The sequence below is a fragment of the Selaginella moellendorffii genome, unplaced genomic scaffold (assembly GCF_000143415.4).
Source record: "Selaginella moellendorffii unplaced genomic scaffold, v1.0 SELMOscaffold_107, whole genome shotgun sequence".
Taxonomy (NCBI): domain Eukaryota; kingdom Viridiplantae; phylum Streptophyta; class Lycopodiopsida; order Selaginellales; family Selaginellaceae; genus Selaginella; species Selaginella moellendorffii.
Window position 1 is genome coordinate 104427 of NW_003314368.1, and position 14676 is coordinate 119102.

The following is a 14676-nucleotide window of genomic DNA, read 5'->3' on the forward strand; positions in this document are numbered from 1 at the left end:
CTATCGTTAAGATTTCCAAGGACAGCACTGCTAGTGCTGCGGAGCCCGCTCTTGCTGTTGCAGCTGCGGAGTTGCTTCACTGCAACGGCGATGCTTACCTGTGCGAGTTTATATCGAAGCTGATTGAGGTTTGCGTGGACGGGCTGGTGCTGGAAGGTGTTTGTGGAGAGATGGCGATCAGACTTGTCATGCTCTTGGCCATGCACGAGTGCACGAAATCACAGAAGTACATCAAACCTGTCCGCCTGCAAGAGTACTTGGAAACACTGTTTGGGAAAGTAGCCATGGAGGAGCTGAAGCAATGCTGCGGTGACTTTTCAAGCAACATGGTCTTCTTCAACTGTTTCATTGCCACCATGTCAATGCCTTCAGTTAAACAATATAGGGACTATTACAAGAGGGCCTCTGCCATAATCTGTAGGAAAAACGAGAGCATTCTGGGCCTGATCATTCCAGCTAACCAGGAACCCTGTCAGGCCTTTAAGTTTGAATGAGATTCGTCAGACTGGGTATATCTGATCAACGCTCTTTCAAGCTGGAGCAAATGAGAGCGAAATAATTGTGGAGGATGGTTGTGTGGTTGCCAAAGGACTGGATTACAGTTTCACCAAAGATCCGAAGGTGCAGGCACAAACGATTAGGAGAAGAGGTTTTAGAGGGTTTAATTCCTTTGGTAAACTATGATTCATTTATTGGTTCCACACTGATAACATCGCCAGCTTCTTGTCATTTCCTCAAACTTCTTAAAGAAGGAAAGAAAAAAAGAGAAATTTGGGCAAAGAAAGCAAGCAAGAAGATGCATAGCCACTGGATCAGTGTCACCAACATCATCATCCGGTTCCTGGGGATCATCTTCTCCCTGGTCGCATTCTCTTTGATGGCTTCCGCAAACAATGGAGCTCACGACGATTCCAGGATCTCTTACGCTTCCTTCAGTGCTCTCAAGTAAGAGTTTCTTCTTTCGTCAGTCCATCCTTTTCAATTCCCTCGTTCCTAGATATGTGATAGCCGTCAATGTTGTGGCTTGCCTCTACTCCATCATCCAAGTCATTCTTTTCATCGTACACTTTGTCTCCAAAGGATGGATCCACGTCCCCACTCCCGAGCTATACTACTTCACATACTTTTTCGACCAGGCAAGATCTCGCAACCTCTATTTCTTTTTCTCGTGTCGACCGTGTCCCGAGAAGCAATTAAATCACTCACGAACGAATCAAATCTCCTCGTCTCTATCTTACAGGTGTTGGCGTACCTCTTGTTCTCGTGTTCTTCTAGCGGAGCCACGGCAATCGACATGATCGCCGATTTCAAGCCAGCCGAGCTCTCGGGTTTCTACTCCAATGCCGCTGCTTCAGTTGCTACGAGCTTCATGGCTTTTGCCGTGCTCGGCGTGTCTAGCTTGATGACGGGCTACCACCTCGTCAAAAGCGGCTAGACGCGATTGTGGTCAACAAGCTTTTGAGCTCTTTTTTGTTCACCTGGAAGTACAAAGTATACGTTAGCCAAGAGCTCAGTAGAAATTCTTTGTTTTAAGTTGCTTGACCTTGCCCATTGCATTGCGGGGAAGTGATTCCCATACGTGTAGCCTCTGAGGGATCTGAAAGGAAGAATAATTTAAAGAAAACAAGCAAACTCTCTTGGGATATTACCTTGTATGGGGCCATTCTTTTCAATGCCCAGTCTCGGAGTTGAGGCAGCGTCATCTTCACATCGCTTTGGTTCTCCGTGTCTAGAATCACGACCGCGGCTATCACCTCGCCGTAATCCTTGTCTGGAATCCCCAGCACAGCACACTCCGATATATCTGGGTGCTGTTACGTAACACATATATAATAAAACGGTAACAACACACAACACAAATACCTCTAGTAGCATAGATTCGATTTCCAATGCTGAGAGCTTGTATCCTCCTGACTTGAGTATATCCACGCTTGTTCCTTCATTCACAATGTAAAAAACGAGAAGAAATAAGTTAATAACAGCTAAGCTTACTCCCAAGGATTCGAATGTAGCCATCACTCTCTTGCTTGACAAAATCTCCTGTTTTGAAAAATCCATCCTCATCAAATGCTTCCTGTGTGACCTGGGCGAAAAGGCCATTGTTGTTTGCTACATACATATAGGAGCATACCGTAGGTTGATTCCAATATCCACTGAACATGGATGGACTCTTAACACACAGCTCCCCAGTGCCAGGCTCGGACTCAGCACTTTCTGGCTCAATCTTCACCTGATAAAATCCGTAAGAAGCTGCAAGGAACTGAGTATGTACTAACCACTACACCTGGCAAGGGCACTCCAACACTACCAGGCCTGCGTTCTCCATCAAGAGGATTTGACAGTCCCATTCCAAACTGCATCACTCAAATTTGATTATCGAAGGACAAATTCCATAGCCATTGCGTACCTCAGTCATTCCGTAACGTTCCAAAAGCCGATGGCCTGTTACTTTCTCCCAATGTATAAAGACTGGCAGCGGAAGAGCGGAAGATCCACACATCTAGCCATATCATCATGAAAGAACGATCGATACAGAAATAAAAATAGCTATTGTGTTACCATAAGACGCAAACGACGCGCTGCGGAAGCAGCGGCCTCTCGTGACGCAGCGTTCATTGATTCGTAACCTTGCAACAATCTTACGTACATGGTTGGAACCTGAAAAGAAAGAAAAATCAGAATACAGAACCTTTTATGACACGTTTCTTACTCCCGTGAAACAAGTGATAGGATTTTCAGCTTGTGAGTTTTTACTCGGATAAGATTCACGCCAGCACTGCCATACTCCAGTCACACTGAACTTTGGAATGAAATGGACCTGGGCGCAAAAAGAAATTACTACCTTACAAGTAAAAGCCAACGTTACCGAAGAGCCAGCATAAAGAGGTGCAAGCAGTGCGTTGAAAAGGCCATGAACATGTAGCTACACTGTCAAGGTAAACATTCCAGCAAAAAACAAATGGAAGGAATGTAAGGATATGGTGCAAAGGTAAACAGTGAAGGAACCGATCAGACGGCTTATATTGCCATGCACTAGAGAGCATAGCAACCTGTTTGCATGAAAATGCGTTAAAGCTTTGTCACATGAACGTGGAGATAAGTTATACCTGCGCAGCCAATGCACCTTGCGAATGAACAGCTCCCTTCGGCCTACCAGTAGTGCCACTAGTGTAAATTATCAGTCCTAGCTCCTCATCTGCAAGAAAATTGAGACTGTGCCAAGAGCAAAACCAAGAATGTAATACCTTTGACATGCGACAAGGACAAAACTTCGTCCAAGATTTGATCGTATCCTTCACTTCCGTCGGCACCTTCTTCGAGTGAAGGGATTGAAGGCAGGATAAAAAGACGAGCAGCAGCTTTCTGAGAAACACCTTCAACCAGGCTTTTGTGATCATCTGTAGAGATGACCAGTGTTATATTCTGGAATGGAAAAGCGTAAAGACACAGATTTTCAAACACTTGCAGAGCTTACCGCATCAGTGAAAACATGGTGGAGTTCGCTCTCTGGGTGACTCAATGCCAAAGGCACAGCGACCCCACCGCTCAACCACGTTCCCCAAATCCCCACTACAAATTCGGCAGAGGGAGCTGCCACGATTCCAACGCGAGCACCTTGTAAAGCCTTATTCTATACAGAAAACCATTTACAACTCCACCATCAGAATCAAAAGACATCATACCTTGTGCTCTAGGCCATCACGGTCGTCTCGCAGCTTTGTCGAGAGCTCCCATGCAGACCGCAGGAGCTGGGCATAGCTGTGAGTCCTGTTTCCGGAGGTTACAGCTGCAATTTTGTGTGCTCCAGATCCAAGCTTTACGGCTGCTCTTATTACTTCCATCGCCTGTCTGATCGGTAAAACGATGATTCCAAGTCAGTGAAAAGCAACAAGAAACAAAGGACACGCATACCCTCGAATCTAGAGTGAAGAAGATGCAAATGGGTAGCGCCTATCAATTGAATTCCTGTGAACACCTGGAATGCATGGCGGCTGTCGACTAATGCGAATCGAACACGAAGTCAAAGACAATCCAAAGCAAAATACATTTCAAAAGGAAAGCCAACACCAAGCTGGATGGAAATATCTGGACCGAAAACAAGCACAACCCAACCTCAACCTAGATTCTGTTCTCTTGTCTCTCTCAGTTCACTGCAAAACATTGAGAAACTTAGAGCGAAAAAGCTACAAACAAAACGAAAAGAAAGCTTACCACTGAGAAGTATCAAGCGACATCAATGGAGGAACTCATCTCCCTCAGAGAGTTGCCTTGCTTGTTCTCCGGAAGCCTCACCACCACAACCGCGCAATCGCAGTGATGGACACAGTAGTCACTGACGCTCCCGAGCCTGGCCCTGCGGGTCCGCCTCTCAGCACCAATCCCTCGGCTTCCCATGATCATCACGTCCACGCCGAGTCTCTCCACTTCCAGGCAGATCCTCTCCTTCATGTCGTGGTCCTTGACGATGTGAATCCTGAAAGGAATGTTGGCCTCCTCGAGTGGCTTGGCGAGCTCGGTGCTCTTGGCCGAAGTGAAGGCCTCCATGTCCTCCTCCATTTTTTGCTGGACTGACGCATCGGGTCCAGCGGTAGTGTCTGCCGGTCCCCAGTCGGCTCCATAGAGAACGCTCGTTGGCTGGACGTGAAGAACGATGACACTGTCACCTTGTCGAAGGTAGTGAGCGACGGCCCATTTCACTGCGTACGCACTCTCGGCGCTCAAGTCCACGGCTATGGCGATTTTTCGCTCTCCTGGTGTTGTTAGCATCCTATCACAGGAAGAAATCAATCAGCTATTCTTTTCTCCTCTTGTGGAGCATTCACAGATGAAGGTATCACACACAAAACATTTTTTTCTTCAAGCGCCAAGCAAGAAACTCCATGGATCAATCGAAGGGGCTAAGAACAAAGTTTTAGTACATATTTGATGCAAGAGCTCACACCATGCAAGGCTCCCGAGCTCCAAAGAAAGAAAAATCAAGAAATCCTTGGAGCCAAGGGTGAAATACGGGCATTTCAGCTCAGGGAAGAGATCGATGGACGAAATATCGTCCGGGAGCTGGAAACTGCCCTGACTTTTGCCCCGGATGGAAACAATCGATAAAAAATGCAATCGCCAAGAAATACCGGGCGAGAGAGAAGTAGCATACCTGATCGAGGATCGCACTGCGCTGCTCGAAAACCTAGCTTGAGCGCAAGAGCTCAATAACGGTCAGTCGAAGAACCCTAAAAAGACACTGAAATTAGACAATGCGCTTCCATTTTATTTACTTAGCCGCAAAAAGAATTTATCGGAGGATACAAATTTACTCTTTACTAATTCTCGTAGTAGATTGTAGATGGTGGTGGTGGAGATTGGTACCAGTAGATTGGTGGCGATGGCGGGGGTGGGGATTTGTGGTGGTGGTGGGGTGGTGGCGGCGGTGGGGATTTCGGTGGTGGTGGTGATTTGTATTCGTATGGTGGTGGTGGTGGTGGAGACTCGTATTTATACGGTGGCGACGGAGGTAGAGACTGTGGTGGTGGTGGAGATTTGTACTCGTATGGAGGTGGCGAGTCCTCACATTTTGGTGGTGGTGGAGATTTGTACTCGTACGGCGGTGGCGATTTCTCGCATTTTGGTGGTGGAGGCGGTGGAGATTTGTACTCGTACGGAGGAGGTGGTGGCGGTGGGGATTTCTCATATTTTGGCGGTGGAGGTGGCGGAGACTTCTCGCATTTTGGTGGTGGTGGTGGTGGAGACTTGGGTGGCGGAGGAGGTGGAAACTTCTCGCATTTCGGTGGTGGTGGTGGCGGAGACTTTGGTGGCGGAGGAGGTGGAGACTTCTCGCATCTCGGTGGTGGTGGTGGTGGAGACGTGGGCGGTGGCGGAGGTGGAGATTTCTCGCATTTCGGTGGTGGTGGTGGTGGAGATTTGGGTGGCGGAGGAGGTGGGGATTTCTCGCATTTTGGTGGTGGTGGTGGTGGAGATTTGGGTGGTGGCGGAGGTGGAGATTTCTCACACTTTGGTGGAGGTGGTGGCGATTCAACAGGCGGTGGTGGAGATTTGTGATGGTGAGGAGGTGGTGGGGATTCAACTGGCGGAGGTGATTCTACCGGTGGTGGCGGGGATTTGTAGCAGTACGGAGGTGCATTAGGAGGGCACAAACGATTTGGAAACCACCAGGGCCTTCTCAGCCACGGCCTCCAACAGAAGAAATCGATCGTGCTCTTAGGAATTCCAAACCCGAAGTTCTTGGCATCTCCAAAACCTGCATTTCGATCCAAAAGCTCCTGATCACACCTGACAGTAGAAACCAGGAGAAGCAGCAAAAGCATGCTGCATGCCTTGAAGAAAATCATTGCGCTCTCCAAGATCACTGGAAAGAGAGACCTTTTCTGTGATGCTACAAAAATTTCCAGCTTATAAAGCCTAGCACTGTGTCTTGGAACCCACAGCTTTCAAAATAGTAATCCTTTAGAAATCGATGGCTCTGTGCTATTTAGCGCCTGGTTATCACATTTTCGTGTAAATTTTCTCATCTCACAAATTATTTCTAATATTTACTAGGAAAGTTATTTATTCACTAATAACAAATAACTTTAATCTTTTTTACTTTTATGCTTTGCTGCCTTGCAAAAGAAAAGATCGTCGCCTAGAAGAGTTCCATCGTTGAAAAGCAAGCATAAATACCCATGTAGCGCGCGAGACCTTCTCTTTGATCATCATGAGAAAGGCGGCACTTAGAATTGTCTTAAGAACCTGTGCTTGGATTCCCTTGTAAAATCCGAGAATTCCTTCTTGTTTCTGGATGAGAGTAAACGCGTCCACCATTCTCTTTGGCCTCGAGTACTCTTCGTCGTCTTTCTTGTCACCCGACTGGATCATAACTTTGCACCTAAAGCCGGAAGAAATCCTGAATTGAGAACTCTTCTTTACGGAGTAACCTGAGGACTTTACCTGATTGCTGGATACGTGATGAGAGTTGCCACCGTCTTAGAGATCGCTCCCAGAAGAAACGCGTGGAATGCTGATAGAACCAGCGGCGATGATCCAGCTTTTCTCACTCTTTGCTGTAGCAATCGCGTTTTGAGTTGCTCAAAGACTGTGTACTGGCAAAACCAGAGCATTATCAAGTCGAAGCTAGGAAAACCAAGGAAGAAGAAAAATGCAAACCTGGATTGCCGGATTACATGTAAGAAAAAGAGAAGCTCCCAATCCATCGAACGATTCCTTCCAGTTCGCGGACAAAGTAGCCCAGAGTCCCTTGGATTTTCCAAAGCCGCTGGTTTGCATTCGTGAAGAAGCAGTGTCAAGAGGCTAAAACGAGAAACGAAAGATAGTTATCTTCGATCGTCAATCTCGAGCTAGGAAAACTTACTTGAGTGACGATCGAATTGCAAGCGCCGGCAGCAGCAGCGACGACGAGATTTGCTCCCAATCCCATGCTCTTGTTCTTGCTCCGCTGGAGATATAGCCGCTTCAAGTAGCTATAGCTGTAAAAATAGATGAACTGCGAGAGGAGCGATTGCAAGTTCTTGGCGCCCAGGCCCTGATACAGCGCCAGCACCCGGTTGGATGCAATGGCTTCGCGAAGAACATCCAGGAGCGACCTACAATCGCCCCCAAAATCTGAAATGGATAGTTTGTGCGATCGCTTCTTACCGATATTTGTATGAATTCCCCGCCTTGAGCTCCGCTTGATACTTGGATTTGCACGTATCGAGGGGATAGAGGATCGTCGTGGTGAAGAGGCCGCCGATCGCGCCCGCGGTGGCATCGGCAAGGGCCTCCATTTTGCTCTAGAACCCTAAAACTTTCAAATAATAGAAGTTCCTTTAGCCCATAAGAATACGAAATGTACGAAACGGCTATGGAGGCTAGGGTTTTGAGAGGCGGCGCATGGCACAGGTGGAGGAGAAGACGAAGGCGAGCGCGGCGTGGGAGGAGCTAAGGTCGAGAGATTCTTCTCTAAAGGCGAGGGCCGAGGCTGTCCTCCAGCGCGCGTATGGGCGGAAGGATTCGCCAGCAGTGAAGCCCACGAAATCGTCTTCGTCTCCACCAGTAGGGCTTGTTCTTGCAAGATTTCGTCTAATCCTCGCAGTGTGATCTAGGGATGGATGATCAGCCTTGGAATGGTGCCCAAAAAGAAGGATGCGGCCGAAATTTCTTCCACCGATCCGCCTGAAATCGACAATGTTTCAGATGCCGATCGAGAGGATACTCGCAGGATAGCGGCTGCTGCTCTCGCGGCTACTAGATCTGGAGCGCCAGCGCCAAAGGTATTTTCTCGATTCTCTTTCTTTCTATAGAGCCAACAGGTATCTAGATTCAATACATTCTCGTATTGTCTCTTCGTGGTTTGGCTGAGATTATCCCGGGTTTTGCGACATGGAGTGGAGCATTACCTCCACGTCCATTACTGATTTGCCTGGAAAATGTCCCTTTTTTCCTTGTTTTGCTACTAGCCAACGGTATCTTGATTCAATACAGCTTCTATGCATTGTTTCATCGAAGTTTGGCTGATAGTTTTCTCAGGTTTTGCGACATGGAGTGGAGCATTACCTCCTCTTCCATTACTGATTTTGCCTGGAAAATTGTCCTTTGTTCAGAGACTCCATTTCGGAAGATCTTTCTTAGCGCTAGTTGTGTGTTCGTGGCTTTTCAAGTACTTGGTTCGTCGATTTTGATCACCTCTCTCGCAGGTTGTTGCTGCTGCTGCTGCTACTGCTGTGCCTCCCCAGAGCGATGCAAAGTCTAGCGACGCTGGAGAGAAGCGTAAACTATCATCCGGACTGGACAATCTGCTAGAACAAATCCAGAAGAAACCGAAAGCGAACATCCTGGACAGATCGAAGAAGGATTGGGGCGAGTTTAAAGACGAGAAGGGTCTCACGGAAGAACTTGAGGCATACAAGAAGAGCGGTGACAAGTACTTGGACAAAGTAGCGTTTTTGCAGCGAGCGGACGATAGGGAGTACGAGAAAGAGCGTGACGCGCGTTTAGAGTACCAAGCAAAGCGTAGACTAGGAGCAAGCTATCAAGACGATTAAAATCTCTTTAATCATGTTTATAAGTTCTCAAATTAAGCCAAGTTTTACCAAAATGGTTAAAAGCAAAATTTCTCTAATAGGTGTTTTGCTAATAAAAACGAGAGATTGTGAGGAAAAGATGAGGAATTCTCTATCAAAAGCTTTTTGTGTTGGGAGAGTAGGACGAGAAAAAAGAAAGACACACAAAATGTTGTTGTGTATCTCTTTTATTCTTGGTTTAGCTTTAGCATCGAATTCTTCTTCTTCTTCTTTCACTTCTAGATCGTCAGTACTAATTTCACCATCGGATGCATCTTCAGCAGCTCCGACAGCCAGTCCGAGCAATGTGTCGCACTCCGCCACTGCCCCATCCATCGAGCAATTCGATGCCAGTGACAGCGATTTATATGATGACGACGATGATGGTCCCAAGGATCGGCTCCATAGATTCGCCAAGCACACATTCAAGCTCGCCATTGTGTGTGTATGTGGTGTGGCGTTCTTGATTCTTGTGCTCGCTTTCTTCTGGGCGATCGTGAGCATTGGCTGGAAGAGCATGTAAGTTTCAATCTATTCCACTATTGTTTCAAGTCATGCAGTCGATTTCTCTTCCAGGAAATCTGGATGCGCGAAACCATCGCAAGACGCGGAATTTGGATCAAGAAGGAGCGAAGATCTGATGGGGAGAGGTAGAAGTCATAGTCATCCATTCGACTGTAAATTCTAGATTTTTTCCTCCGATCATCGGCTAAATGATCTATTCTTTACTGTACAGTGAAAGAATAAAGAGGAATGTTCTTCCCTCGCTCGCATGGAACTTGTGATCCACTATTGTGGGAAAGGATGGTTGATTTGATCGTTTCCATTTGGCTAGGGATTGGTTTGCGCGATTGAATTCGAGAATGGATCGTCTGGCTTGGATCGCGCTGGTGTTCTTGGTAGGATTTGCGATTCTGGCGACAATTCCTTGCTTTGCGCAAGAATGTGATGCTCCATGCTGTGGATACCTCCCGCAGGGCGGGAATGGATTTTGCTACGATGGCTACTGCTGTAGCGAGAGTGGATTTTGTGGAATCGGAGAGTACTACTGCGGGAATGGCTGCCAGCGAGAGTTTGGCGATTGCTACGACTTCTAGCAAGATTTAAACGAGCGAAAAGATTCTCGAATAATCATGTACGAAAATATTTCTGGAATGTACGGTGCTGGAACTCGCGGGAATTCATCCTTCACAGGTCTCGTACGTGACGACAATGAATAAATCTCGAGCAAAGTATAAAAGTGTTCTTGTCTTTCAATCGTGACGTGTTCGTTTAATGTGAAATAATGCCGCTAGCCGAGCTAGCTAGGGTTTGGTGATGACGCTTGGAGAGGGAGAGGGATGAGTGATTGCGCTGCTCCGGTAAGCGTTTCCTCGGCTTGTTTCCTTGCCGGAGCCAAGAATCTCTCTAGCGCCTCCAGTTTCTATCGATTCTCAGATCCTCGCGCCAGAGGATTCGGAGGAACAGGGAAGATTTTGAGGACTGGGAGTAGAAATCAATGCAGTTCTTCTGAGATTCAAGCCAGGGATGGAAATATTTCGATAGCTGGAGCTCGACATCGGCATAGCGGCGACCGATCGCCAGACTTCCAGGCGAGGGATGGAAATATTTCGAGAGCTGGAGCTAGGAATGACGAGAATCGATCGAGTGACGATGGAAGCCGCGGCATTGTCCCCTTCCAAGGCGCCGGTCTCGAGCAATGGAAGCTTAGCGATGCCAGGAGCAGTGAGTGGGTGTGGCGGCGGCAGCAAAGGAAGCGATTGCTGCGTCGTGTGAGAAGGCCGCCGAGTGATCCTGGAATTCGCGATCTGATACAGCGGCGGCGAGAATGGGAGAAGCGATTGCGAAGAGCTCAGCCACAGGCAGTGGCTCCAAAGTGGACGCGCTTGACTCCAGAGCAAATGGCCGAGTACCACGCTCACGGTGGCTACGCTGCCTATCCCATGCGGTATAAGAGTCACGTCGAGTCCGCCATCGCCACGGTCCGCGGGCTTGCAACTCAAGAATCTTACGACATTCGTCGCGTGATGGCTCCTTGGGTTGGGAGATTGACGTTCCGGGAGCTCTGCACGGTGCTCAAGTGGCAACAAGGATGGAAAGAAGCCCAGGAGTTCTTCGCGTGGATGAAACTCCAGGTAAGACTTGTGATGAAGTTGGAAGAGAGAAAAGATTAGAGTGTCTTGAGATTTACTGACTGCGAACTTTGGTTTTGCAGCTGTCCTACATTCCAAGCGTGATTGTTTACTCGATGCTGCTCAAGGTGTATGGCAGGGACAAACAGATTGGTTTGGCCGAGGCCGCGTTTCAGGAGATGCTGGATCAGAAGCTGGATCCCGACGAGGTGGCGTTCTCGACAATGATCCTCAACTACGCAAACGCGGAGATGTTCGACGAGATGCTCACCATGTACGAAGCGATGATGAGCCGGGGGATTGTTCCGTCGTCGGTGACGTACACGACGATGCTGATCCATCTCAACAAGGCCGAGAGGCTGGCGGATGCTGCTTTGCTGTGGGAAGATCTGGTGGAGGAGTCTGTGGAGCTGAGTCCTCTGGCTTATGCGTTGATGATCACCATCTATAGGAAGCTGGGGCGGTTTGAGGAAGCCTTGGAAGTCTTTGAGGCTATGCTAGGTGCTGGCTATTACCCGGACTCTCTCATCTACAACATGGTTCTTCATATGCTGGGAAAGTTGGGACGCTATGACGAGGCGGTCGACGTTTTTACCGCGATGCAGCGGCAGGAGCTGTGTACCAGTAAGTACTCGTATGCTACTATGCTGCACATCTGTGAGAAAGCTGACAAGTTTGAGCTCGCTGCGTCGATCTTCTCTGACATGCAGATGAAGAGATGCCCGGTTGACGAAGTTGTCTACACGAGTGTGATCAGCATCTACGGGAAGGCCGGGCTTTATGACGAAGCGGAGAAGCTGTTCCAGGAGATGAATGAGCTACGGCTTTTGGTTGACGTGAAGACGTTCTCGGTGATGGCCAACGTTCGTTTGAAGGCTGGCAAGTATAACGAAGCTGTGCAAGTCATGGAAGAGCTGCTTGCTAAAGGGCTCAACCTGGACGACATGGCATGGAAGACGCTGCTGCATTGTTATGTCAAGGCTGGGAACGTAGAGCGTGCTACGAAGACTTTCAAGACTCTGGTGGAGTCTGGAATTGCGGATCTGATGGCATACAACGATGTGCTCAGCCTCTACGCCGAGTTTGATATGTTGGAGGATGCCAAGCTCCTATTCCAGCAGCTCAAGAGCTCGTCCATACAGCCAGATCAGGTGTGGTTTGGGACCATGGTGAAGCTTTACTGCAACGCTAATATGGTGGCGGCCGCGGAAGAAGTTCTGAGGCAAATGCGAGAGAAGGGGTTCACGCCGGATCACATTACTCAGGGGATACTGATCAACGCTTATGGTGAGGCAAACAGGATCGAAGAGGCTGCGGGCTTGTTGGAAGCGTCGGCAAAAGAAGATGAAAGCGAAGCTGCCGCGATTTCGAGGATTTACTTGTGCCTCAAATTTCGCCTCTTTGACAAGGCGACCTTGCTGCTCCATCGCGTTCTGGAATCCTTTACCCTGGACTCTGCCGCGTACAACCAGCTGACCATCAATTTTCTCAAGGCTGGTATGTTTGCTGCCTGTGTTTTACTTGCGAGTGAGCGTTTGATTGTGCAGGCCAAGTTCTACCAGCGGAAATGTTGCACTCAAGGATGCAGGATAAAGGTTTTGACGTGGAGGACTCGACACTTGGCCATTTAATCGCGGCCTATGGAAAGGCAGGTCGCTACGAAGTTCTGACGAGGCTGAAACCCGAGTTGCCGAGGAACAATTTTGTCTATTCGTCAATGGTTGGAGCTTTGATAAACTGCAACCAGCTGGAAGAAGCTGCTGGATTGGTGGAGAAGATGAGGCAGATCGGTCTCAAGTGCGACAGCGTTTTGGTCAGTATACTTCTCAATGCATACAGCAAAGCTGGTGAGCAGAAAATCTTTTCTTTTTCAGTCTATCTAAAAGCCATTTCTTGCAGGACTTGTGGAGGACGCCGATGCTCTAATTCATATGGCCAGGGGCGATGGTATCCTGCTGGATATTGTTGCCTACAACACGATCATATTGTTGCCTACAACACGATCATAAAAGCAGATCTGAGACCTGGTCAGTAGTACTTCTTTTCTACCGAAAGAAACTTGTTTGATTTTTCCTTTCAGGTCGCCTAAAGAAAGCAATAGACACATACTCATCACTTACAAACTTGGGGCTGCGGCCGTCCCTTCAAACATATGATACTATGATAAGGTACTTGGCCTCCTGTTCGTCACAAGCTTTAAACATGGAATTTGTTCGTGCAGTGTCTTTGCGAAGTCTGGAAGGACACGGGATGCAGAGAAAATGTTCAAAGATCTAAAGTCCGCTGGCTTTCAACCGGACGAGAAGGTGTACAGTCAAATGATGAACTGCTATGCTAAATCCGGTTGGTATTCAAGCGTTCCTGTATCCTAAAGTCATGTGTGGATGGATGGATGGATCAGGCATGTACGAACATGCTGCGGATTTATTTGAGGCCATGAAGCTGAGAGGCCTGAGGCCACACGAGGTGAGAAAGCTCGTTTTGTGTTATGGTCTGTGGCGTAACAGCGCTGGTTTCTTTATTTCACAGGTTAGTTACAACAATTTGATCGATGCTTACGCTCGAGCTGGCCAATTCGCGAAAGCAGAGCAGCTGCTGGTTGAAATGGCCAAAGCCGGATGTCCTCCGAGCTCGGTCACGTTTCTTCTTCTCATCTCTGCCTACGCACACCGGGGGAAATGCAACGAGGCTGAGAATGCTTTAGAGAGGATGCAAACGGCCGCGATACGCCCAACCGTGAGGCATTACAACGAAGTTATGCTTGCTTTCTCCAGGGCCAGGCTCCCTAGACAAGCCATGGAGAGTTACTTGAAGATGGAGAGGTCAGGAATCCAACCCGACGTAGTCTCGAGCAGGACAATGATCCGGATACTTCTCGAGGGCTCGATGTTTGAAGAGGGACTTTCTCTGTACAAGAAAACCGAGGCAAAACTCGTCAGCGACAGCCTGAGCCGGGAAATGGTGGCGAAGCTGTATCAAGGCGCTGGCAAACACTTCGAGGCCAAATACATATTGCGGCAAACATCTGGTGCGTGTTTCTGGCTCTCTTAAAACTTTGATAAACGTTCCTTTCAAAACAGGTGATAGAGAGGTGGTTTCCTAGCGCTAAAAACATGAACACGCGAGAGATGAGAAGAATACAAAAAACGACCTTGGAGTTCTCAGCTACAAGAAAGATGAGCTCCAAGCAAGACGCAGCAAAACGAAAACTAAAAAACAAGAACCAAAGCAACACGGGACAAAGCAAAAAGACAACTAGAAGAGCTGTTGTCTGTCACATGAGGCATTCCACCCGAAAGCCTTTGTCTTCGGCGAACCAGCACTTGCAAACGCGGTACTCGACAAGTCCTCCAACCTCCATAAAGTTCTCCAGCGCGGCCTCAAAGTACGACTGAAGAACCTTCCAGGCCAGGCAGGCGCACTGCGATCCATACGCCGCCGTGAACTCGTCCATAAGAAAGTGGCAGACGTCCGAGGGGCTCTCCCGGAACCTC

General features: G+C 48.3%; 5 protein-coding genes across 6 annotated transcripts; 2 read left to right on the forward strand and 3 right to left on the reverse strand.

Annotated features, from left to right (window-relative positions):
• Window positions 1-1005: 1005 nt before the first annotated feature.
• Window positions 1006-4027, reverse strand: LOC9630812 (malonate--CoA ligase). Of its 2 annotated transcripts, none has more exons than XM_024664117.1 (17): window positions 3913-4027; window positions 3684-3845; window positions 3476-3631; window positions 3246-3423; window positions 3108-3196; window positions 2981-3050; window positions 2867-2919; window positions 2711-2818; window positions 2560-2658; window positions 2408-2500; window positions 2277-2354; window positions 2132-2230; window positions 1993-2083; window positions 1864-1937; window positions 1650-1811; window positions 1544-1597; window positions 1006-1478 (listed from the first exon to the last, which is right to left on the reverse strand). In XM_024664117.1, the coding sequence occupies exons 2-17, from the start codon at window positions 3840-3842 to the stop codon at window positions 1422-1424; spliced, it is 1620 nt and encodes a 539-aa protein (XP_024519885.1). In that variant the 5' UTR covers window positions 3843-3845; window positions 3913-4027; the 3' UTR covers window positions 1006-1421. The 2 variants fall into 2 exon arrangements, with proteins under 2 accessions (XP_024519885.1, XP_024519884.1); XM_024664116.1 differs by having other exon boundaries at window positions 3684-3849.
• On the reverse strand, window positions 4027-5229 carry LOC9631005 (universal stress protein PHOS34). Its single transcript, XM_002990290.2, has 3 exons — window positions 5150-5229; window positions 4213-4768; window positions 4027-4151 (listed from the first exon to the last, which is right to left on the reverse strand). The coding sequence occupies exon 2, from the start codon at window positions 4765-4767 to the stop codon at window positions 4225-4227; it is 543 nt and encodes a 180-aa protein (XP_002990336.1). The 5' UTR covers window position 4768; window positions 5150-5229; the 3' UTR covers window positions 4027-4151; window positions 4213-4224.
• A 1312-nt stretch (window positions 5230-6541) lies between these two features.
• LOC9631006 (peroxisomal adenine nucleotide carrier 1) lies at window positions 6542-7775 on the reverse strand. The gene is made up of 5 exons (XM_002990291.2): window positions 7645-7775; window positions 7361-7592; window positions 7156-7299; window positions 6940-7091; window positions 6542-6877 (listed from the first exon to the last, which is right to left on the reverse strand). Exons 1-5 carry the CDS (start codon window positions 7773-7775, stop codon window positions 6598-6600), a joined length of 939 nt encoding a protein of 312 aa, XP_002990337.1. The 3' UTR covers window positions 6542-6597.
• A 74-nt stretch (window positions 7776-7849) lies between these two features.
• LOC9631007 (craniofacial development protein 1) lies at window positions 7850-9100 on the forward strand. The gene is made up of 3 exons (XM_024664175.1): window positions 7850-8043; window positions 8094-8261; window positions 8685-9100. Exons 1-3 carry the CDS (start codon window positions 7882-7884, stop codon window positions 9030-9032), a joined length of 678 nt encoding a protein of 225 aa, XP_024519943.1. The 5' UTR covers window positions 7850-7881; the 3' UTR covers window positions 9033-9100.
• A 1265-nt stretch (window positions 9101-10365) lies between these two features.
• On the forward strand, window positions 10366-14399 carry LOC9630813 (pentatricopeptide repeat-containing protein At5g27270). Its single transcript, XM_024664129.1, has 8 exons — window positions 10366-11185; window positions 11266-12679; window positions 12730-13029; window positions 13082-13168; window positions 13263-13350; window positions 13404-13525; window positions 13584-13648; window positions 13712-14399. Exons 1-8 carry the CDS (start codon window positions 10391-10393, stop codon window positions 14231-14233), a joined length of 3393 nt encoding a protein of 1130 aa, XP_024519897.1. The 5' UTR covers window positions 10366-10390; the 3' UTR covers window positions 14234-14399.
• The last annotated feature ends 277 nt before the right edge of the window (window positions 14400-14676 follow it).

Coding starts and splice junctions, on each gene's coding strand:
- LOC9630812 (XM_024664117.1), bottom strand. CDS start 3,842: ATGGAAGTAATAAGAGCAGCCGTAAAGCTTGGATCTGGAGCACACAAA. Junction 2,355..2,407: donor AACGTTACGGAATGACTGAG/GTACGCAATGGC, acceptor TGAGTGATGCAG/TTTGGAATGGGACTGTCAAA. Junction 1,598..1,649: donor AAAGAATGGCCCCATACAAG/GTAATATCCCAA, acceptor TCTTCCTTTCAG/ATCCCTCAGAGGCTACACGT.
- LOC9630813 (XM_024664129.1), top strand. CDS start 10,391: ATGAGTGATTGCGCTGCTCCGGTAAGCGTTTCCTCGGCTTGTTTCCTT. Junction 11,186..11,265: donor TCGCGTGGATGAAACTCCAG/GTAAGACTTGTG, acceptor TTGGTTTTGCAG/CTGTCCTACATTCCAAGCGT. Junction 13,030..13,081: donor CAATGCATACAGCAAAGCTG/GTGAGCAGAAAA, acceptor CATTTCTTGCAG/GACTTGTGGAGGACGCCGAT.
- LOC9631007 (XM_024664175.1), top strand. CDS start 7,882: ATGGCACAGGTGGAGGAGAAGACGAAGGCGAGCGCGGCGTGGGAGGAG. Junction 8,044..8,093: donor AATCGTCTTCGTCTCCACCA/GTAGGGCTTGTT, acceptor AGTGTGATCTAG/GGATGGATGATCAGCCTTGG. Junction 8,262..8,684: donor CTGGAGCGCCAGCGCCAAAG/GTATTTTCTCGA, acceptor CCTCTCTCGCAG/GTTGTTGCTGCTGCTGCTGC.
- LOC9631006 (XM_002990291.2), bottom strand. CDS start 7,775: ATGGAGGCCCTTGCCGATGCCACCGCGGGCGCGATCGGCGGCCTCTTC. Junction 7,092..7,155: donor CATGTAATCCGGCAATCCAG/GTTTGCATTTTT, acceptor TGGTTTTGCCAG/TACACAGTCTTTGAGCAACT. Junction 6,878..6,939: donor ATCACGTATCCAGCAATCAG/GTAAAGTCCTCA, acceptor TTCCGGCTTTAG/GTGCAAAGTTATGATCCAGT.
- LOC9631005 (XM_002990290.2), bottom strand. CDS start 4,767: ATGCTAACAACACCAGGAGAGCGAAAAATCGCCATAGCCGTGGACTTG.